Source organism: Aphelocoma coerulescens (genome assembly GCF_041296385.1).
Source record: "Aphelocoma coerulescens isolate FSJ_1873_10779 chromosome W unlocalized genomic scaffold, UR_Acoe_1.0 ChrW_unloc_scaf_3, whole genome shotgun sequence".
NCBI classification, from domain to species: Eukaryota; Metazoa; Chordata; class Aves; order Passeriformes; family Corvidae; genus Aphelocoma; species Aphelocoma coerulescens.
In genome coordinates, this window is record NW_027184082.1 from 2,432,293 (window position 1) to 2,456,492 (window position 24,200).

At 43.6% G+C, this 24,200-nt stretch overlaps 1 protein-coding gene across 4 annotated transcripts in view; it reads left to right on the forward strand.

Moving 5' to 3' along the window:
* Positions 1-24,200, forward strand: part of LOC138102852 (ubiquitin-associated protein 1-like) — an 82,769-nt gene that overhangs the window by 38,172 nt on the left and 20,397 nt on the right. For all 4 annotated transcript variants that reach the window (XM_069000600.1, XM_069000601.1, XM_069000602.1 and 1 more), the window contains 2 exons: positions 3,336-3,460; positions 17,585-18,505. In XM_069000600.1, coding sequence (XP_068856701.1) covers positions 3,336-3,460; positions 17,585-18,505 — 1,046 coding nt within the window. The remainder of the gene's footprint in view (positions 1-3,335; positions 3,461-17,584; positions 18,506-24,200) is intronic.

Below are 24,200 nucleotides of genomic sequence, written 5' to 3' on the forward strand. Positions count from 1 at the left end.
AGGGCCAACCGTGTCCTGGGGGGCATCAGACAAAGCATCGCCAGCTGATCAAGGGAGGGGATTGTCCTGCTCTGCTCTGTACTGGTGTGGCCTCACCTTGAATATTGTTAGCAGTTTTGGTCACCACAGTATAAGAAAGATAATAAACTATTAGAGAGTGTTACAAATGGAGACGAGCTTTTAGACGAGTCCTGCCTTAGGCTTAGATTTCTGGCAGTGGCTCTGTTAGAGGCGGCCTGCACCCCAAATTGATCTCACTCACAAGTTCTTAAGAATGGCCAATTAGGTCTATTATAAAATGAATTATTTATTGAATAGACAAGATTAACAGACAGAAGACTTTAAACAGACTTACTACACAGGATAAAACAAAGAACTTCTAGTAGATACAAATACAGTGCAGGATAAGGTACTTTTATTACAGCTAGTGAAGAAATAGTATAGATTAGGAGTCAATGTAACTTACCACCGAAATGATGATGGAGTACACAGTGTCCTTTCACTCAATTCCCAGAAAAGTAACCACAGAGTTTGCATCAAAACTTTGGAGAGCAGGCCTATATGTTAGTGTGCAGAAGACTTCTGCTTTGTGAATGTTTTGAGTAGCTTTTATAGTATGTAAAGTGAAGTGTCTGTCAGAAATTCCAGCAGCTTATCTTCCTACATCTTGCTCTCAAGGTGAGATGTTTATTGTCAGCTAGGGATCTCACCTCCCTGGCACCAGAGATAACTCACTCCTGGACAGATGTCCAGCCTGGGTTATCTCACCAATTCATGTGAGGGGGAAAATGCCCTGAGTTATGCACTAGCTGATAGACAGAACAGATAAGCTCTTCTGTGGCAGAGGGGAAGTCCTTCTACAGAGAGCATCCAAAGGAGAGCTGTGAAGATGGTGAAGGGCCTTGAGGGGAAACTCTATGAGGAGTGGCCGAGGTCACTTGTCTGTTCAGCCTGGAGAAGAGGAGACTGAGGGGAGACCTCATTGCAGTCTACAACTTCCTTGTGAGGGGAAGAGGAGAGGCAGACACTGATCTCTTCTCTCTGGTGCCCAGTGACAGGACCTGAGGGAATGGCCTGAAGTTGTATCAGGGGAGGTTTAGGTTGGATATTAGAAAGAGGTTCTTGACCCAGAGGGTGGTTGGCCACTGGAACGGGCTCCCCAGGGAAGTGGTCACAGCACCAAGCCTGACAGACTTCAAGAAGTGATTGGACAATACTCTCAGTCACATGGTGGGATTCTTGGGGCTGTCTTGTGCAGGGCCAGGAGTTGGACTTTGATGATCCTTGTGGGTTCCTTCCAACTCAGGGAATTATTCTATGATTCTATGAATTCCAAATTAACAGGATGTTCCTGTTTTTGAAAGCTTCTTATCCTTTTGGAGCCTGTGACTGCCTTGTAGATGACTCAATAGTGAAGGAACACAAACAGTACCTTAACTGTCATTTGTGTATGAAAATGGGTCAGTGTCATGAGTGGAGTGGGAGCTTCAGACAAAGTTTATTAAAGAAGCCCTGCCACTGAGTCACGAGGTGCCAAGAAGAGCCCTTTGCTTTCTAAACTCCTCAGAGAGAGGAGCCTGAGCACAGATGGATCTTATCTTAGCCTCAGACTATCAACAGTTTACGTTTTGCAACTGTCCTGCAAGTTCTAATGATGGCAAATCAGATATATTTATATAAAATGAATTATTTATTAAGACAAATGAAGAGACAAAAGATAATTGATGAAAGATCTTAATCAGAATTACTACACAGTATAAAACTAAAAGAATTACTAGTAGATTATAGTATAACATAAAACAGTAAACTATAAAAAACACTAAAACTATATCAAAGTACCTATATTAAAGCTAGCAAAAGAAATAGTATTGATTAGGAGTCAAACATAGCTTACCACTGAAATGAAAATAACTTACATAGATTCCTTCACTTAATCCCTTGGAAAGTAACCATGAAATAGGTGTCCCCACTCATGAGAGAAACTCCATACATTTCCAGGAAAATGTTTAGAACATTTCTGCTTTGGTGTGGCTTTTATAGTTGTAAAGCGTCTGTCAGTCAGAAATTCAGGTTATCTTGTCAAATCTCACTTCAAAAGTAAGATGTTTATTGGCAGTTGGGAGATGCCAGACCAGTGTTAACCCCATGGTGCCAAAATAACTCACTACAAGACAGCTTGTCCTGTTTGAGTTTTCTGACTGGTTAACAAACAATAGAAAAGCTCTTGTGGGGAGTGAGATGCCTTGCTACAGTCAGATAAAAATGGCAAGTCGCAGCTCACTGAACAAGAGGTTAGTCACTGAACACCATCTTAGTGATGCCACTCATGTGTCTTTGGATCTGCATTACTCAAAACAAAGTTACAAATGAGTGCTAGAGGAATGCTCCAGATTGTTATATGCAGCTGGAAACCTTGCTTGTAATTCCAAAAGCTTAGACCAGAGATCCAAGAAAGTGAGTGCAATTTATATTGTGTGTTTTCTAATACTTTTTCACAACAGCTCAAGGAAAGCAAACCTATAGTCTGGTTGCTTGGAGGTGGTTGAGCTCTAATTCGGCTTTATGAGTTTGCAGGATGCCTGAAGAAAGAGTTTAATCCTAAAATACTTTAAAAATATCATGTGAGTGGCAGATAAAGAACAGATGGAGGACCATGAAATAAGTCTGAGGCTTCTCATTGGAGTGATCACAAATTAGACAGCTAATTAAGTTATATTGCCTTGTTTCAAAAATCAGAATTGCTATGCTGAATAGTCTTGAGCTGTTTCACTGTTTTGGTTTAAGTGGACTGTCTAGACTTTAGGCCACTTTGCCCTTGTGACCACTTCTGTACAAATGTGACTTCTCACTTGTATGCCAATACTTGGATTTTACTTTAGCTTAGCTGCTCTAAAGCTGGGTTATTTTAAAGCCTGTTTTGAATATGATAAAAAAGATGGATCTTTTTAGAGACAGAATACAGCGTTCAGGAGAGAGCTTCAACTTCCAGTTTTGTAGAGATAGTCTTGTCACAAGGGAAGCTAAAACATTGGGTGTATTGACTTCAAAATCTATTCAGTTGTTGGATTGTTGTGTATTTGGGGTTTTTTTTTAGTAGTTATGAGCTAAAACATTAAAAACAAACAAAACAAAACACCACCAAAAACCCAAAACTGAGGCAATGAAATCCAAACAGATTCAATGTGTTTTTCTGATCAAGCAACTTCCTTTGTATTGAGTCATCTGGTATAGCTTGGGCATCAGAGATAAATAGCTCCCAAATCCAGAAATGTGAGTCTTAATTGAATGCATTAAGCTTGTAAGGTTTTTTATACAATTTCTACTTTTGATCTTAGGTCCTTTCAGTTATCTTGATGATGTCCCATTTAAGATAGGAGACAAATTCAAAATCCCAGCAAAGGTTGGATTACCCATTGGTTTCAGCCTGCCTGATTCTTCTCAGCTTGTCAGAGAAGCCCAGGTAAGTGATGTGTTTTGCCTTTCTGCTCTCTTCCCCCTGACCCCCAACATATGGTGCTGTAAACTGCAAGTAGTCACAGTTTGCACATGTGTTCAAATGTTAGTCTTGACGGTCCTGTAGTGTCATTTCATATGCCAGGCAGTAGTTGCAGAAGATCTGTTAGAATGTATAGAAAAATAAAAATATGATAGGCTGTGCAAAAAGCTTCTACTTTTTAAAAAGCCTAATAACGTTTATTTTAGCATATCTATTTCAAAAAAGTACAGCGTTTTTGTTGTGGAGTCCTGGTTTAAAAGACAGGTGTTTGCCAAGGAAGGCGGGAACCTTCCTGGAATGGAAAATATTACTCTCTTCCCTCCAAATTACTATAACTTTGAAATTACGGCACTTTCAGGCAAAGATATGGGAAAAGGAATAACAGTTCTTTACTAGAATATATTTAACAAGATAAACAAACAACAACAGCAACAACATACAAAACAGAAACCCAATAACAGCCTTCTCGCGCCCATTAAGCAATTTCCTCTTTGGTGTAGTTACGACCACAACCGGCAGGGGCACTGGCGGGCCCCGGCGAGGTGACGACTACAGTGACTCTCTTGCAGCCGGTAGAGGGCATGAGCGGGCCCAGGTGCAATGATTCCCCCATGGCTGCAGGGGGCGCTGTGGTGCGAGATCAGCAGCCTCTCATCATGGCAATGGCAGCTCAGGCGAGTGGGTGGAGGGGAGATGGCTTGCAAAACTCATGGGGAGCAGCCGGTCTCAGTACCACTCAGGGTGGCAAGCTGGACTGTAGCAGTAACCTCGGAGCAGCAGGCTGGAACAGCAGAGGCGAGCAGACCCGGGGCAGCGAATCAAAATGTAGCAATAACCCCGGTGCAGCGGCAGGAACAGTGGGGGCCAGGGGGATCCGTGGGGAGGGCAGTCGAGCTAAAGTCTAGCAAAAACCCCAGAGCAGCGACAGAAAAACAGCGAGGGGCAGGCAGGTCCGATCAGGCAGCAGTCGATGTCGGCAGCCAGTACAAACGGCAAAAAAAGCCCCCCAGACCCCGGCAGCAAACCACAATGCAGCCCCGTCTAGGGAAGGAGAGGCGCCCACTCCTCGCACCACATGCGGCCACTCTCCACTCTGATTGCAGAGAGAGCAGGGGCTGAGCCCAGCCCCTGACCCCCAGCCAAATTTCGGTTAGCCCACCTGACCTCTCGCAGTATCTCTGCAGTTCCCAAGAGAAACCCCCCAGCCAGAGAGGTCACTCCCCAGCTAAGAGACTGCAGCAACTGCACCCCTTCCTCCTCCCCCAGGACCATTTCAATGGAATTCCAAGATGTCCAACTAGGTCTTTTGTCTCTTAAGTACCATCCATTCATCATCTTCAGGGCAACAAATGGGAAGAAAATTTCCTGAGAGAAAGAAAGAAAAAAAAAAAAAAAGAAAAGCCTAACCCTTAACAGGTGGTTATAGGTCTAAATGTTACCCTGACTGAATTTGAGTAGCATTTTTAAGACACAAATACTAAGAACTGATACACCCATGCTATGGTATACTTGCAGAATCTTGTTTGAGGGTAACAAGTGTTTATATAACCATATTTTATGTGTTCTCACAATAGTAGGATGAATAAATAAATTTTCAGTTCTTGTTTTCTGTGCAGTTCTGAGTGGTAATTCTTTTCCAGATGTAGCGTAAACAGGTTACAGCATGGTATTCAGATGGCTTCCCAGTCTTTGAGGAGCAGGTCTCTCTTACCATAAACTCATAGTAGCATAAAATCAATGGCTTTAGCATAAATGTTGAAAATATAATCTCCAAATGCAGGTTATGATACAAGAAGTGTAATTGAACTATATTTTCTCATTTGGATCAATGATTTTCCATGGTCAGTCCAAACTGATGATTGTTTTCATTTCTGTTGTGACAGATAGTTCTGCTTTTCTTCTTCCCTTTTTTCTTTTTTTTTAATTTGTTTTTTTTGCCCTGCAACTCATCCACTGGAGAGCTGACTATCTCAATTACCCTACATCATGGCTTTTTCATTACAACCATTAAATGATTACCTGATTGTCCTAATACGCATATTTCCCCCAGTTAAGCTGGTGTGGAAGAGCTAAAGGTGACTAATGTCCTATTGCTGGCTTCATTGTGCTATGTCTCCATTTTCCTGCCATGCTGAGGATCAAGTATATGTCCAATTGGACTGAAGCACCCTGCATAATAGGATGTATGTAGAATATGCATCTTGCAGTGAAATTTGACTTTTTTTATAGCTATAGTGAGAGCTGTTAAAAAAATAAAAGTGCAAGGAAGCAAAATTGCCCAAAGCTATATATTTTTATGGAAATACCTCCTTTTTTAATATAAAAAAAATATTTGATCCGTTTTTGTCTATGTATATAGCCATATACACACACACAAAAAAAATCCCTGATAGCGCTGCTCGGATAGCAAAGAGTGTATAATGAGTAGTGCTCAGCACTTCTGCCAGCGATTTGTTTTTCAAAGTCACCTTGCTGATAAATTGTGTATCATGTCTCTTGGAGTCTTAGAGCTAAGGGAATGGAAAACTGTTGTGCAGTTGAGACAACAGGTCTCCAGGATCTCACTGGAGCCTGCTATAGGATAGGATGTGGTGCAACACATAGCAAGTCCCAGAAAAGCTTAGTAGAGGCCTAGCAAGCCTTGCTGGTTTGTTGCTCTTTAGAGACAGGAATTTGTATGACCTAGCAGTCTCATGGCAAGAACACTCCTGTTCAGTTATGTGCCATTATCATGGCAAGGGTATCTTATAACTTCTTGTGAATCTCAGGTTATACCGTAGACTTAACTTGTAGGCTGTGTTTTCTGAACGTTTTTTGGTTATTTAAAGAGCATTTGAGGTTGTTTATTCTTACTAAGATATGAAAGCTTTAAGTAAATTTAGTCTGTTCAGAATGTTGTCCTTTCAATCAGGCCACTACTATAACCAGTAAACTGATAGTGAGTAGCTTAAAAATGCCTTCCTGTGCTAACCTGACCCTGAAGGAGCTGATGTTAAATGAGAAAAGCTTGTGAGATCCTGTCATGCCAGTAACTGCATCAAAACTTGCTACTGTAGGTAGTTGTCACCATTGGTGTAGCCAGTACATGCCCTTTGCTGGTGAGCCACTGGCACTGAAGTAAGAATACCAATGCCTCTTAAACTAGTGGATATAAAACTATAATATCAAGTCCCTTAGAAATATATTAGGGGAAACTGAGTAATACTGTATTGGTCTTTGAATGAAAAAAATACTCTGCTGTACTCTTGAATGACTTGTGGAACTTGTGGACAGGAGGTAGTTCAGTGATGCCAAATCTGGGTATGACTATCTAGTAGGCTTGCTACATCTGTTGTCTTGGGGGGGGAGAGGGTGGAAAAGCTGTGAAACTGATCTCGTGATGATGTCCTGGTTTAAAGGACAGGTGTCTGCCAAGGAAGGTGGGAACCTCCCTTAGAAAGGAAAATGTGACTCCCCCCTCCGAATTGTTATAACTTTGAAATTTTTGGGGCTTTCAGACAAAGATATGGGAAAAGGAATAACAGTTCTTTACTAATATATATATATGTATAATAAGGCAAACAAACAACCACAACGGCAGTAGCAACAAATAAAAACAGAAACCCAATAACAGCCTTCTCTCGGCTGTCAAGCACTTTCCTCTTTGGTGTAGTTATGGTCACAGCCAGCAGGGGCGCTGTTGTCTCTGAGCAGGGCAGGTGCAATGATTCCCCTGCGACTGCAGGGGGCATTGTGGTGCGAGCTCAGCCGCCTCTCTGCATGTGGGTAATGGTGGGCGCATTGGCAGGAGAGATAGAAAAGGGGCTTCCTTTACAAACCCACAGGGGTAGCCAGTCTCAGTGCCCCTCCAGATAGCGAAATGGGCTGTAGCAGGAACCTCAGACCGGCAGCTGGAACAGCAGAGGCAGGCACACCACGGGGTGGCAAACAAAATGTAACAGAAAACTCCGCAACATTAGCAGGAGCCCGGGGGGGGGGATCAGTGAATCGCGCCGAAACCGGGCCAGGAGACACTTCAGAGACAGAGTCAGAGAAGTGGATATTTGCTTTATTTGGCGTGCCGGGTGTGTGGGGATTGCTCCACCAAAACACACACACTGGTGCTCCCTACAACACAGTATTATGGGTTAAATGATGAATATTCATCACTTTCCTTGGGACAGGTGTGGTTATACAAATTATTTCTCAGAAGTCATTAATATCGTTAGCATACGGGTCACACATGCACTGTGTGTCCTGGTGGTCGCGCTGAGGAAGGCCTCTCCTCTTCCTCGGGGGTCTTTCTGATGAAGACCAGTAGTCTTCCTCACAGTGCACTTTTCACCTTTCTCCCTGGGCACGCGTAGTCCTTTGAGGAATGATTCAGCAGTCTCTGGGATAATCCTTGTCCCCCCTGTCTTGACAAGATTAGAGCGAATTCGGCTTCTTAGGTTTTGTAATTAACATCTGCTGTCTGAACTAACATTTGCTGTCTCCCAATAGTTAACTGTGCTTACATGAGTTAGCTATTGACTGCCCCTTCCTCAATCCCCCCTTTTCTTTGGTTATTTGTAATTCTTTACAAATCTTGCATGTCTTTAAAGTAAGAACCCTTCTCTATCGTCTTTCTAAGTTTGTGCTTGTGCCACTGAGCATAAGCATCACGATTCCAAGTACATAATATCATACAACAGGAACTACTAATACAAACACTAAGTAACAATGCAATAACACAAATAGCTGTTACAAACAATTGTTTAAGCCAGGATAAGTTGGGTAACCATGGTGTACGTTTGTCCCATACCTCTTTAAGCCTTCAAGAAGTGTCATCTAAGGTGATCTGATGTAGTGTCCGTGTTTTTTCCAGAATTGTCTGCAAATCTGTTTCTATTTGTTTGTCTAAATCAACATAGCTGCAACAGCTTGTATTTATAACTGTACATACTCCTCCTTCCTTGGCATACAGAAAATCTAATGCAAGTCTATTCTGTATGGCTAATTGTGAGATGCTCTAAATCTCGATTTGCTGTGCTCTTATGTCATCTGCACTGGCATTCATTATGGTTTCTACAGTAACAGAAAGGTTCACTATTGCTTTCTCTAGTTCACTTCGAGTCTCGGTATAAACCATCTGGCAAAGCTGTGAAATCTAGTGGGCCTATCTATTAAAGGGTTTGATGTCTGTTTAGTCCTCTGTATAAAAGTCCAGAGTAAGCCTTGTAGTTGAGAAACAGCAGTAATGTGGGGAAATACTGGTCTTATGGCACAGCGGCCTTGCCATCCCAAGGGTAAAACTTTATAGGTGTTGTGACCACATATCCAGTACCAACCCCACCCTGTGGGCACTGGTCAACCCTTCGGCTTTGGTCCTCATCTTGTTTGATTCTTATTCCACATGTTAGCCCCCCCATAGGTCCAGAATTCTGAGCAGTTAGGATAGCTGCCTATAAATGTTAAGTTCCCGCATTTGGAGTCTGTCTTATTCCCTCCTGAGTTTTTAGGTACAGATTCTTCCCAGCACCACTGCACTCAGGATACTGGTGAGGACCCAATTATTGGCTCTTCAAACTCTAATTTCCACTGAAGTTGATCTAGGGATATGTTGACATAATGTGAAAGCCTGTTAGTACTAAGTGCAGCACAGACTGTTGTTGTATTAGGGAATGTTGCCCCAACCAAAGGAAAGCCTCTAGCAGAATTCTCAGGCAGCTGAGAACATATCCAGCAATCAGATTAAAATTCTCAATAACACCTTTGAGCAATCAAAAGTATGTATTCTGGTCCCATGCGCCTGCCCCAATTACCAACCCTACTAGTATGGTCCAAATCATGTTGTGTTGATTTTTTGTAGTTGAAGGTGCAGAGGTCTTGTTCTTGCCTCCCACTCTGGTTTTGGCACAGGTTTGGTCCTGGTATAATGGATCCGGGTCAGTTTTCCTTGTACTTTAATTGCTGTATGAGTGGTCAGCAGTGTCTGATAAGGTCCTTCCCATTTTTCCTGGAGTGGATCCCTTGAAGGAGACTTGACATAAACCCAATCCCCTGGTTTCACATTATGAAAAGCTTTATCAGGTGGCGGTGGTTGACAATTAACAACTGTAGTGCGTATTGATTGTAATTTTTGACCTAAATGCTTTACATAATCTATTAGGTAGCTTTGCCCAACCAGAGCCACACTGTCATTGTGAATCACATTTGTTCCATAGGGCCTTCCATACAGAATTTCAAAGGGACTTAATTTTTCTTTGAGCCGTGGTTTTACCCTAATTCTTAGCAAAGCCATGGGCAGAGCCTGATACCAATATAAATTAGTTTTTTGACAAATTTTGGCTAATTGTTGCTTTATTAAGTGATTCATCTTTTCTACTTGTCCACTTGCCTGAGGCCTGTATGGTGTATTTAACTTCCAGTGTATGCCCAGTAGATGCCTCACTCCCTGCACCACCTGGGCTACAAAGTGTGATCCTCTGTCAGAATTAATTTCTCTGGGTGATGCCTTTTCCTGGTCTTAAAATCAAGAGTCATACACGGTTAGAAGGGGAGAAGGGATTTTACCTTGGTATTTATTTTAAGGATCCTTAGGTGTACACGTCCAGGTCATATGCATCGAGATGCACCCTGCCGAGTCTCTCTCTCTCTGTTCCGTTCCCCCTCCCCAACATCGGGTATAACATTATAGGTTTTACTAATTAGCATATCTATCAAAGATTCCCCAATGAGAGGCTAAAGTGAGCCCCCCTCCCCAAGGAACCTTCCCCTGGATGGTTCTATCTTGGTTTACAGAATGTGTTCTGGAGAGGACCTTGGGGTCTGGGGCACACTGATCCCTAACTACGAAGCTTCTAAAATGTTTAGTCTCTTAGCTTGAAAAACAAGTCCAAGAATGTAGGCAAAAAGCACTAGGAATACAGAAGTTGTAAAAAGGTATAGCAGGGGTATAAAAGAAAAGGCAAAAATCTTCATGGCATCATGGGTACCCCAAATAGTGGAATAATTTCTTGTATTAAAGCTTTAACAACTTCTCTATCTTTATTTGTCCTACAAGGGAAAGCTTCTGGCCAACCTGAGAAAGTGTCTGTGAGGACTAGAAGGCACTTGTATCCCCCCCTCCTAGGTAATTCAGAAAAGTCAATTTGCCACAAATCCCTTGGTAAAACTCCTTTAGTGATAGTTCCTGTGTTTAGCCTAACAGTGGTATTTGGGTTGTTTTTAAGACAGATTTCACAAGTGGAAGTTATGTCCTCAATTCTTTCCTTTAATTTTGATGCTGTCACTTTGTCCTTCAAATGGTTATATAAAGCATCAACTCCCCAATGTGTCTTAGAATGTTTGCTTTGGATGAATAATTTTAGCAGTTTTCTAGGTATGACAATGAGATCCTTTATTCTAGCCCACCCATCAGATCCTATTTGTCCCTTCCCTTCTTGTACCCAATTTAAATCATCAGTGTCGTATGGTGGGGGTTTTTCACCCATGAGGATGTTAGAAGGGATTAGAGCTAGGGCTTGAATTTGATCCCCGCCAGCCACTGCCTTTGCTGTTTTGTCTGCCATAGCATTTCTCAGTTCAGGGATAATGTTACCCTGGGAGTGTCCCTTACAATGCATTATAGCCACTTTTGAAGGTTTTACCACTGCTTCCAGTAACTGTATGATTTCAGTAGCATGCTTGATTTCTTTCTTCTGTGAGGTTAATAAACCCCTTTCTTTCCAGATAGCCCCGTGAGCGTGTACCGCCCAAAAGCATGCCTTGAATCCGTCTAAATGTTGATAGGTTTTCCTTCGGCGAGCGCCAAGGCTTGAGTTAGGGCTATTATTTCAGCCTTTTGAGCTGATGTCCCCACAGGTAACGGTTTTGCCTCAATGACAGCGTCTGTGGTTGTAACTGCATACCCAGCAAGCTGCTTACCATTCTTGACATAACTGCTCCCATCGGTGAACCAGTTTTCCACATTTTCTAGCGGAGAGTCCTTTAGGTCTGGGTAGCTGGAGTAAACTGCCTCCGTGGTTTCGATGCAGTCATGCTGTACGGGCTCCTCAGTAGCTTTGCCTTGGAGGTAAGCTGCTGGGTTTAAGATGTTAGTTACTTGGATACTCACATCCTCTCATTCTGCTAGGACAGCCTGGTATTTGAGAAAGCGAGATGGGGTTAACCAGTGATTTCCTTTCTGTGTGAGCACTGCTGACACTGTGTGATAGACAAAAACAGTTATCTGCTGTCCCAATGTGAACTTGCAAGCTTCCTCTATGTTCAGGATCACAGCTGCCACTGCACCCAGGCAGGCGGGCCATCCTTGGCTGACCACGTCCAGCTGCTTAGAGAAATAAGCCACTGGCCTTCTGTATGGTCCCAGCTTCTATGCCAAAAGTCCCAGCGCCAGTCCTTGTCTCTCATGTGAGAACAACAGAAAAGGTTTAGTGACATCTGGTATGCCCAATGCTGGAGCTTGCATCAACTCACGTTTCAGAGTTACAAATGCATTATTAGTCTCTGGTGTCCAGCATAGGTGAGTTCCCCCAGTCTCTTTTAGGAGTTGGTATAAAGGTTTCACTATGAGCCCATAGTTGTAGATCCATAATCTACATCATCCTGTCATTCCCAGAAATGTTCTCAGTTCTTTGGTTGCAGTTGGCCAGGGCATTTGACAAATTGCCTTCTTCCTGTTGTCTCCCAAGGCTCTCTCCCCTCCTGCCAGTTCATACCCCAGATATGTAACTTTCTGGAGGACTAGCTGAGCCTTTTCAGGAGAGACTCTATATCCACTTAGTCCCAGAAAATTTAAAAGACTGACGGTCCAGTTCTTGCAGTCTTCACAGGTCCTTGTTGCTATTAGTAGATCATCAATGTACTGCAGGAGTGTACCTTCTCTAAGTGGCAGTGTCCAGGCTTCCAGTTCTTGAGATAATTGACCTCCAAATATCGTGGGGCTATTTTTGAATTCTTGGGGCAATACAGTCTATGTGAGCTGACTCTTTCTCCCTGTTTTGGGGTTTTCCCATTCAAAGGCAAAAATTTCTTGACTGCTTTCAGCTAATGGCATACAAAAGAAAGCATCCTTTAAATTTAAAACTGAAAACCACACCCAATCACTTTGTAATTTTGTGAGTAAAGTGTAAGGATTGGCTACTATGGGATGTAGTGTTTTTGATATTATGTTTATTCCCCTCAGGTCCTGAACTAATCAATGACTTCCATTTGGCTTTTGTACTGGTAGAATTGGGGTATTGTAGGAAGATCTACACTCTCTCAACAACCTCTGATCAATAAATTTAGTAATTATTGGTTCTATTTCTACTTGTGCTTCATGCCTTAGTGGATATTGTTTAACTGACACTGGTTGTGCCCCTTCCAGTAGTTCAATAATCACTGGGGTAGCCTGTTTTTATCTCCCTGGAATTTCAACATCTCCTACTAATGGGATCGCTTGATTTGTTATTTTACTATCTATAGGTATTTCTTTTCTTTCAGTCTTGTTTGTTTGGTCGGTTGGGTTTTTTTGTTTTCTGGGGTTTTTTTGTTGGTTTTTTTTCCCCTAGGCCTGCATTGATCAAAGAGTGGGTTTTCCCTTTATCTAATCTTAGTGGTTTAACTTACAGTTTAAAGTCCTAGTCAGGTATCTTCAGGACGCTTCTTTGTAGCTTCTTTATACAGTTTTTATTATAATAATATTCTTACTCTGCTTTATAATTCTATACATTATGAAGGATTAGTTTTCATGATACAAAACTAACACCCAAAACATTTCCATACAAAATGTTCTCATGCAAACATATCTTTATGTCAGGGCTATGCTCTGTTTTCCAGAAGACAGATTATAGCACTCTTGTCATTTAACATCACACTACAAACTGTGACTTTACTTTTGGTGGGATTAAAAATGAAATGAATTCTCTTTCAAACTTAGTTGGTTTTTTTTTTTTTTTTTACCTCAAGAAGCCTTTTTTGTTTGTTTGTTTGTTTGTTTTTTGTTTTTTGGTTTTTCTTTTTTAATTTTAGTGAATAAATTGCCTTCATCACATTCTTCACCTACAACCAAGATTGCAGAATGTGCTATAAATAGGAGGGGTAAGGAAAAGTTAAAATACCCTATTAAGACATATGGCATGAGATTCAACAGCACATTAGTTTGAGAGCTGGTAGAAGGCTTTTCTGTATCCCTCTTGGTTTAGGAAGGGGGATTCAATCATTTCTCATGTAGCATTTCCTTGTGTTTTGTCAAGATTCTTTAATTCACTAATTAGAAAATTCAAAAAATTTAGCCAGATTATAATAATTTTGAAGCCTTCTGAGGCAGAACTGGGAAGGTTAGAACATATTTGTAGGATGTCAAATATGTATAAATTCTTATACCAACTCTCAGGATAATATTGGCTGAGACAAATTATACATCTATAAGACCTTAGCCACACCATTTTTCAGTAAAAAGACAAAAGAAGTTAGACAAAAATTAAACTCAAGAATAGGTAGAATGCTTTAACTTCTATTTGACCTCTCACCAAGTCACTTCCAATGAAAACACAAACAAATTACAAACATTAACCGACTGACAATGCGAGCAATTATGGTGACACTTTACATTTCATTGGTTTTCACACAGCTCCATCTCATGTGTTGGTAGATTCCTATAAAAGAAAAGTGAAAATTTGGCCCACTAGACCGATTATTAAAAAAGAAGTAAAACTTTTTGGGGCCAACACAAAGTGACAGTGAAGCAATGGTTATCACATTTGGGTGTGATTTTGCTGCTAGCAGTTTCCTTGCTCTCAAACTGCTTTCTTTATCTTTGATGTCGGGACATTTGACATTCCTAGAAAAGAGAAAAGAAACAAACTTCCCCCCAAAAAATATGAAAAATATGTCTGAGTGAAACAAGAGTTTAATTGCATTAACTTATTCAAGTGGAGTTTTAGTATTTATTCTATGAAGTGCTTGTTGCACCACTTTTGTTGTCTCCCCCAGGTTTTCAGTGGGGTTTCTTCCAATTGATCCTTCAGTGGAGGGAGTGAGACTGCTTTTAAAAGTTTTGCAAGAGTTGCAGTCTGTGAATCAGGCATTTGAGTTGCCTTTTTTTTTTTTTTTTTTTTTAATAACCAATCACATTTTTATTAATCAATCATCTTTTAGTAACCAATTGTTCCTTATCTCAAGTTTGTTTTTTTTTACCAAGTCCACCCCAGGAGTAGAGAGGTGACTAACAAATTAACCAAGGAAGGACAGCAAAACATTTTCCCCATAGGTTTCTTTACAGCCCCGGCAGATGAGGCTGCATGACAAATACCTGGGCCTGCACAGGGACAACACCATCTCCACAAGGCTGCAGCTGCAGAATTGGCTTCAGGATTAGAATCTGCCAATTCTAGTTCTCCACAATAAACCACAGACTGGTAGGGGAGGGTTCCCCACAAGATAGGAGCTCCAGATTCACCTCAGGACTGAAACCTGCCAATTTTGGCTTTTCACAACAAAACACAAAAGGCAGAGGGGCATGGGTCCCCTCCAAACAGGAGCCTTTCAGCTCTGCACAAGCACTACATAACAGGAGCCTTACAGCTCCGCACAAAACACCAAGCAGAAAAGGGAACTAAACACCCAAATCTATTAACCACAATATCCACAATTCTTACAACTTCTGCCATCACCTTTGCCATTGCTTTCACCTTTTCCTCATCTCTTCTTACATACACTTGCTGTACTTTTCTAACCAGTTCCTCTCAAATTTCTCACTATTCTCTGCCACTCTCCCCTTACTCTAACATTATCTACACCTTAATTTTCTGCCAAGTTCTTTATTCCTGCTCTTTCTAATCTGATACCAAGCTCTCTCCTCTGGCATCTTGGACACCACTCACTCCATCTAGTAGAAGTACAATACCACTTTCTCTCACAATTAATACATGCACACAAATACAAGCTTCACAACTGTTTTCATACACTAAACACAGGATTTCAAAAGGGAAATCAGATGGAGCTATATCAGAAAGGCATTGGGGGTCTGGATGTTTTCAATTCAATAGCTAAAATCTTTCTCCTCTAAAATCTGCCCCCCTTCGGATAGTAAGGTTGAATTCCAAACCAACAGTTTATATGATTTATACTCATTCGCTCTTTGCCAAACGCTTTGCTTTTCTCTGGCCGAGCCCATCGCCAGGGGTACGGAACCGCAGATAGAGCCCCTCACTCGCTTCGCACTTTGACAGCACATCTCATCCACTCTCACTCACACAGCAGCAGAATAGCAACAGACAAAACAAGAATAGCAGTACAACAGCACATGACAGCGGGGTCCAACCCCTTAAAGGTACCTTTCACAGTGAGGTCCAACACCTGGGGGTCCAACCCCTTTAAAAGTCGGAGTCCAACCCCTTAAAGTACTTTTCCTCTTGCCCAGGACTAATTTTGAGAGACCGAGTCTTCCTCGGGACTTTCAACCCACCCTCAGGGACTAGAACCCTGGACCTGCAGGTATTTCTGTGTTTAAAAGGAATAGCAAATAACTTAATTTGGTGCAGATGGTCCTTGTCTGCCCCTGCCATGAGCCAAAGGACAGCTGAGCTCCCCCCAAAAATTCAGGGTCACGACTGGGAGGTCTGCTTACCCATGGATCCAGCAGCTGGGCAGAGAGGGTCCCATCTCGGGGTGCCAGATTGAATCACGCCGCAACCAGGCCAGGAGACACTTCAGAGGCAGAGTCAGAGAAGTGGGTATTTGCTTTATTCTGCGCGACGGGTGTGTGGGGATCGCTCCTCCAAAACACACACACCAGTGCTCCCCACAACACAGTATTAAGGGTTAAATGATGAATATTCATCACTTTCCTTGGGACAGGTGTGGTTATACAATATATTTCTCAGAAGTCATTAATATCATTAGCATATGGGCCACGCATGCGCTGTATGTCCTGGTGGTCGCACTGAGGAAGGCTCCTCTTCTTCCTCGGGGGTCTTTCTGATGAAGACCAGTAGTCTTCCTCACAGTGCACTTTTCACCTTTCTCCCTGGGCACGCGTAGTCCTTTGAGGAATGATTCAGCAGTCTCTGGGATAATCCTTGTCCCCTCTATCTTGACACGATTAGGGTGAATTCAGCTTCTTAGGTTTTGTAATTAACATCTGCTGTCTGAACTAACATTTGCTGTCTCCCAATAGTTAACTTGTGCTTACATGAGTTAGTTATTGACTGCCCCTTCCTCATCGGGCAGACACGGGATGTTGGGTTAGAGTGTAGAAAAAAGCCTGCGGCGGCAGCAAAAAACAGCGGGCCTGGGCAGTGGCAGCCAGGCTTCTCCATAGCATCTGCCACACACAGCCGGGGAGACGCGCCCCTCTGGGAAGGGGGAAGGGATCGCGGTCCTGGGTTTTTCCCCTGAGGCACCCAAGTAGATGGTGAGGGTCCTTTCCAGTCTGATCGGGTGTTACTAAGGTCCCAGTTCACCAGCTGCTCTTACAAGCAGAGGATTACCCACGGTAAAAAAGAAGCGGTGCTGGGCTGGACTCCACGGTGGCAGCGAATTCTTCCCGCGGTAGCAGCAACTCGACCGTTCCCCTCTGATCCTGAGAGCAAGAGAGAGAGAGAGGAGCTGAGCCCAGCCCCTCACCCTCCAGCCAAAATCTCGAGGTATCTCTGCCCTTCCAAAAAAAAAGCCCCTCAGCTAAGAGGCTGCAGCCAGCTGCACCCCTTCCCCCCACCTTGGCCACTCCTTTTGTCTCTCTTAAGTACTGGTCGTTATTACCTCTTAGGTGACAGATGGGAGAAAATTCCCTGAGAGAAAGGAAAAAAAAAAAGAAAACACCTTAGCCTCCAACAGATGATCAGTAGCTCTATAGCAAAACTAAGTGTAGGGAGACAAAATATGATACTTTAATCTAGACTATAGACAGGTTTTAGTGCTAGAGACAAAATGAATTGTTTCTGAGGTCTTTTAGTTTTGACAGTCTGTAAACCTACAGACAAGATATGCTGGGAAACAAGAGGTGCTGGGAAAAATTGATGCCTGTCCATGGTAATTCATGTAGCTCTTATTCTGTTACTTATGTTGCTTTTAGAAGTAGTGGCTATGATCCTTATATAATTTATCTTTTTCTCCTTTCCTTTCCCCTCCACCCCTGGCCAGTATGACTTCTCACTGGAAAAGAAAACAATCGAGTGGGCTGAAGATATCAAAAAAATTGAAGAGGCCGAGAGAGAAGCTGAACACAAGGCAGAAGAAGCACTAGCAAACTCAAAAGCAGCTTCAGAGGACATCACCAAAATGGGGTTCTCAGAGGGACCTTGCCCTGAAGTCATGCCTCCTCCTATTAACCCCATCCTCGCTAGCCTGCAGCACAATAATATTCTTACTCCCACACCAGCCAACAGCAGTGCTGTGAAGCAAAAGGTTCTCAGTCCACCTCATCCAAACACAGACTTCAACCCAGCTGATTTTGAATGTGAAGAAGACCCTTTTGACAAACTGGAATTAAAAACTATCAATGATAAGGAAGAATTAAAAAATATCCTTGAAATTCATGTTGGTAGTACTGGGCCAATTGTTGCCCAGCTATTAGATAATACTTTGCCCAAAGGAGAGTCTGAGTCTGTGTTGCAAGATGAGAAAGTTCTGACATCCATAGAAAGGGCTACGTTGGACTTCAAACCCCTTCACAAACCAAATGGCTTTATCACTTTACCACAGTTGGGAAACTGTGAAAATATGTCCTTGTCTTCCCTGCCCCCTATCACTTCAGTGAGTAACATCAAATCCCTGTCCTTTCCTAAACTTGACTCCGATGAGAGTGATCAAAAATCATCAAAGCTTATGAGCACTTTCCACAGCACTACCTGTCTCCGCAATGGCACTTTGCTCAGCTCTTTGCAGACCTGTGCTCAGAGTAAAACCAGTGAACTGAATGGACACCATATGGTTGGTCTTTCTGCTCTAAATGAGAACAGTGGCATGGAGACATCAACATTATCCTCTTCATCCAGACTGCCTTCCCTGGCTGCGTCAACAGTTTGTACAGAAGAAGAATTATCTCAAAGCACAGCAATTATGGTAAACACGCAGTGGATTAGAGTTGGGGTTGCTGGGGAGATGTGGAGTTGTGGAGGTGCAGAGAGAGATGTTGTTTCTTAAATGTCCTGTGGTTTTAGGTTCATTTAATGGGAGAGATGTGTAGATCACGTGTGGTACTTCTTCATTTATGTTGCAAATTGATCAATTAAACCAGTCTTCATACTGGCAGTTCTGAACCTCAGATTATTACTTCACACGTTCCCCTAAATCTGATATTTTTAGACCAGTTCTGGTGACTTTTCTTTCAGCTTTTTGGTACTTGTTCATAGTTGCACACTATTACTGTATCCTGCAGCCGTAGGGAGGAGAGGAGAAGATCCAGCAGGCAGGAATTGTGCAGCAAGATTGATTTATTTAATTATTTTACAAACTCTTTTATAGACTTTTTTCTTCATAGTCTAATTGGATAAAGGATCAGCCACCCCCCTGGGGTGATTGGCTAGAATCCTAAAACATCCATTGTCAAAATATTTTTCTACTGTACCATAAACAGAGTTCTACAAGGTCGCAGGTGTTCATAGTTTACAGAACTTCTGCAAATATCTTCTGTTAGAGAGAAAAGTATCTCACGGGCTTAGAAAGAAGCAGGAAAATTTCTTGCTAACAGCATTTTTGTATCCACAGCACACCATTGAGCTAAGCATATGAGATCTTTGTACAGTCCTGTATTTTGTCTTACCCAACTAAGATAAGATTCTGAACTGCTCTTAGGTTTTGAATTAAATCTCTTCTAGATTTGTTCCTAGGTTTTCTTATATATTTCCTTGAAATAATGGAAGCGGTGGCTTTTCAAGGAATAGAAGCAATCAGATTTAAAAACACGTGCTTTGTCATTCAGGAGAGAAAAAGTGCTTGCAGTTAACCTGGAGTGAAAGAATTGTCTTTTTTTTTTTAATGTTTAATTTATTTATTTTCTTTGTGAGATATTTTAAAATCTAACCTTTTAAAAGGATGAAAATTATGGTGGTCTGAAACCTGGTATTTATCTTCTTCCTTGTAAAGGAGGGGGGGAGAATTGCTTTCTGGATACTAAAAGCAGTCCTGAGGATCATCTTGGATCACTAATGTTACAGTTGGTTGCTGTACAGCCCTGAGACAGGAATTTGATGTTTCATTTCTTTAAACTTGTAGCAAGTTCCAAAATTATTTCGGGGACACTTAACTTCATGCTGGTCTTTGTGAATAAGAGCAGAAATTTGAGTAAGTGTTGAGGTTAGACCCCAGCCAGCAACCAAGCTCCATGCAGCCACTCGATCACTCCCCTGCCAGCAGGATTGGGGAGACAATCAGAAGCAGACAAGCAAAAAAGGCCTTGATGCTGTGCAAACGCTACTCAACAATAACAAAAACATTTCTATGGCATCGACATTGTTTTCTGCACAAATCCAAAACATACTAGTCCATACTAGCTCCTGTGAAGAAAATTAACTCTACCCTAGTCAAAGCCAGCACATTCCACCCCTTATTCCACAGTATTTACATCATGTACAGGTCCTACACTATCCGATACAACCTCATTAATCACCCCACTCCTTCCCATTCTTTGATATAATACACAGATATCATTCCCTTAGTCTGCAGGTCAGGACACTGCTGCTTGTAAGGCTTCTCTCCTCCATTTGTTCATATGGTTCCTGTTTGTCCTGGTTTAAGCTGGAGTAGAGTTAATTTCTTCTCAGCTGTTACAGTGACGTGTTTTGGATTCAGAATGAGAATGGTGTTGATAACACACCAATGTTTTAGGTTTTTGCTAAGTCATGTTTATCCTAAGTCAAGTACTTCTTTTTTTCCTTGTCTCATGCTCTGCCAGTGAGGAGGTTTGCAAAAGAAACTGGGAGGGAGCACAGCCAGGACAGGTGACCCAAACTGACCAAAGGCATATTTCACACCTTAGAACATCATGCCCAGTATGTAAACTGTGGGGAGTTACCCAGAAGGGCAGCCAATCTGGGTTCAGGAAGGGGGGTTCTGGCACCAGTCAGCAGGTGGTGAGTAATCGCAATTTGCATCACTTGTTTTTTCCCTTTTTATCATTATTATACTCATTTACCATTTGTTGGGGTTTTAGGAGCTCTCCTGCTTTGTTTTTTTTTGTTAAAGGAATTTTCCCCATACGTGTTGCTAGGGGGACAAACGGCTGGGTACTTAAGAAAAACAAAAGAGGTGGCTACGAGGTGGCAGAGCATCTGGCTACTCTTTTTTTTCACCTGGGTGTGTGGGCAGTTGCTCCCCAAACGCCAGAGAGGGAGGCTGTTTTTCGTTGGCTGCTTTTCCTTCTGCCGGAGAAAAACCTCAGGATCCCCAGCCAGCCTTCTCTGCCCTGCTGGGAGCCGGGCCGTGGCTGCCCTGCCCCACCGTTGCTTCGAGCCTTTGCTACATTGTAGCCCTGCTCGCCCTGCCTGCCCAGACCTCTAGGGGCTTCCCCCTTTGGATACATCTTGTCTGCCACCAGGGATTTGTGCTCGTCCCTGCCATTCCAGCCTGCCGTTCCAGCCTGCTGTTCCCGAGGGTCCGGCTGAACACTGGGATTGGCTGCCCAGGGGTTTGTGAAGCTTTTTTGTTCCATCCCTCCCCGGGATCCCAGGGCACCAGTGCCGCGTGCTCCCCGAGCTCGCTCCACAGCGCCCCCTGCAGTGGCGTGGGAACCATAGCACCTGCCCTGCTCACCGGGAGCCGCCAGCGCCCCTGCCGGCTGCAAGCAGAATTGCACCCAAGGGGAAAGAGCCTGACAGCCGAGAAGGCTGGGACTGGGTTTGTGATTCTTTGCTGTTACTACCATAGTTATTGTTGTTTGTTTGACTAGTTATACAAATATAGATATATAATAGTAAATAATTGTTATTCCTATTTTCCACATCTTTGCCTAAAAGCCCCTTGATTTCAAAATTATAATAACTTGGAGGGAAGGGGGGTTGCATCTGCCATTCCAAGGGGGGCTTCTGCCTTCCTTAGCAGACACCTGTCTTTCAAAAGAAGACAGATCTTGGTGCCCAAGGTGGAGCCTGAGGGCATTAAGAGAAAGGGGTGAAACAGGAATAACAGTTCCTGGATAACTTAATTCTGTGTGCTGAATATAGGAACCTTGTAAGGCAGCACTATGTGGTCTAGTTTACCCTGGTTCCGGTGGCAGGTAGTCGTGGCTATATTCTTCCCCTTTGCAGCTCCTTACCTAAACATGGGTCCTCTGACTAAGGCTACCATTGCTGTTATACAGTTTGCGCTATGGGTCGAGAAGGTGAGGAATGCATGGGCTTTTAACTTCCTCCGGAATGTGGGTACTTGGATAAAGGGCTATCACACACTGAGTGCATGTTTTTGGGGTTATGTTAAAAATGGTACCTTCTGTGAGGAAATGACACCAGGGGAAGTTTTCTCTCAAGCCCTCAACCAGTTCTTTGGGCTTACCCCACCATTTTTCAAAGGGTTTAGATTTCCTCTGGGTACTAACCAACTGGTGCTGGTAGGCCTACTCTATTTAGCACTCAGGGCTAAGTTGAGATTGGCTTGGATAACTACCCAGACACCGGCCCCAGAGACTAGAGATCCTACCCCAGAGCCTGATCCTGCCGCAGAGCCTGACACGGCCCCAGACACTAGAGATCCAGCCCCACAGCCTGATACTACCCAACAGCCTGCCTCAGAAATGGACTACCCGAGCTGGGTGGAGGTACTGGTGAAGGGGATGCAGGAGATGGGCCAGGTGCGCCAGGGGATGTGCCAGGAGGTGGGCCAGGTGCGCCAGGAGATATGCCAAGTGCTAAGGGATTACCCCTCCTCAGCTAGTGAAAAACCCTCTCCCTGCCCCAAAGAGGGTGAGTCCGATGGTGCAGCAGTGGAACCCACAGATGTTACAACCATCCAGGTTTCAGCTGAACCACAAGGACAACCACAGCCAGTAGCAGTCGCCCCTGTGCAAAGCAGGAAGTATAAGACCAAATCAGTACGACCAGTTAATGATGATGGGGAACCAGGGCCCTCAACCAGCAGGAGAGCCACCGCCAGAAATCATCACTGAGTCCCTGTCGGACGACAGTCTCCGTGGTATGCACCACGACATTGTGCGAAAGGGGCGTGAGCCTTATACATCCTGGCTGCTTCGGGTTTGGGACCTTATGGGCACAGGTGTGCAACTGGATAGTGGTGAGGCAAGGTATCTGGGATCGTTGACTCAGGACCCAGGTGTGGACCAGATATTTGTGAGGGAGCCAGGACCCCTTTCTCTCTGGGAGCGGCTGTTAAAGAGTGTGAGAGAAAGGGTCATTCACAAAGACAGAATGCAGGTGTACCATCATAGAATGCAGTGGAAGACACTCGAGGAAGGGATCTAGCACCTAAGAGGTGGCAGTATTAGAGGTACTCTTTGGGAAGGATAGACAGCATGATAATGACCCCGATAAGGTCAGGTGCACAGGACAGATGATGTGGAACCTGGCAAAGATAGGGCCACAGCAATACACCACCATCATTGCAACGATTGATATTGAGAATAACCGAGAAACAGTGGGCTCTGTTACCAACAGGCTCAGGAATTATGACCGTATAGTCAAGGGTCCGCTGAAAGCTCATGTCTCTTCTGTGGTCCAGGACCTCAAAGAGGAGATGAGGGAGGAGCTGAGGAAGATCAGTGTGGCACCAGTGCGAATCACAGGCCCCCAAGTCAGATCCCGTCATGCCCCAGCTAGAGGGAGGGGGTACACTCCACGAGCTGAGCTATGGTTTTTTCTGTGTGACAATGGGGAAGACATGAGAAGGTGGGCTGGGAAACCCACTTCTGTCCTGGCAGCGCGGGTGCATGAACGCAAGGTGGGAAGCACTCACCGAGGGTGTTCCGCTAAGGTGAAAATGGCCTCAGCCTCCCATGACCAAGCTGCCAGGTATTACAGAAGGGAGGATGATATGTCGGATCCCCTTGAAGGGACCGCGAGCATGTACGCCCAGGGAAAGAATGATAACCAGGGCTAGAGGGGCACTGCCTCTAGCCAGGAAGAGGCACAGGAGAACCGAGTTTTCTGGACGGTTGTCCTGGGTTGAGGTGTATTCTATTACCATCCTCATGAGCTGTGGAAATCAGGTGGGGCAGTGTTTCCTTGCCTCCTTCCCCCAGACTATCTTTCTGTTAATGGCCCATCATTGTCCTGCTGCATGACTCAGAGATAACTCCCTCCGGACTATCTTCTGTTAACGAGCCTAATCAACACTTGGCCTCATGACTCATTACCCTTTTGTGAGATGCTCCACCCAGAGGGAGGAACCAAGCATCCCATCGTGGATATAATCTGGGACTCTGAACACCAGAGACACTCTTTCCACTGGATTTCCAGAGGACAGGAGCTACACAGCCACCGCTGGACTTTCTGAGGAAGAGCAGACCCCTTCTACTACAGGATCACCACTTCAGAGGATTGCAGCCACCATTCCACCAGACTGCTACCACTACCCTGCCTAATAGGGACTCAGGTTGTATCTTGACTCTGTCAGTGTTTTCTTTTACTTTCTTTGCCTTTCCTTTAATTTCCATTAAATTGTTATTCTGACTTGGTGCCTCTCACTGGTTTGTTTTCAAACTAGTACAACGGTGTGGATTCAGTGGCCTGGCACATTAGAGCCACAAAAATATGATGCATTGGTTGATATTGGGGCACAGTGTACTTTAATGCCATCGGGACATGTGGGA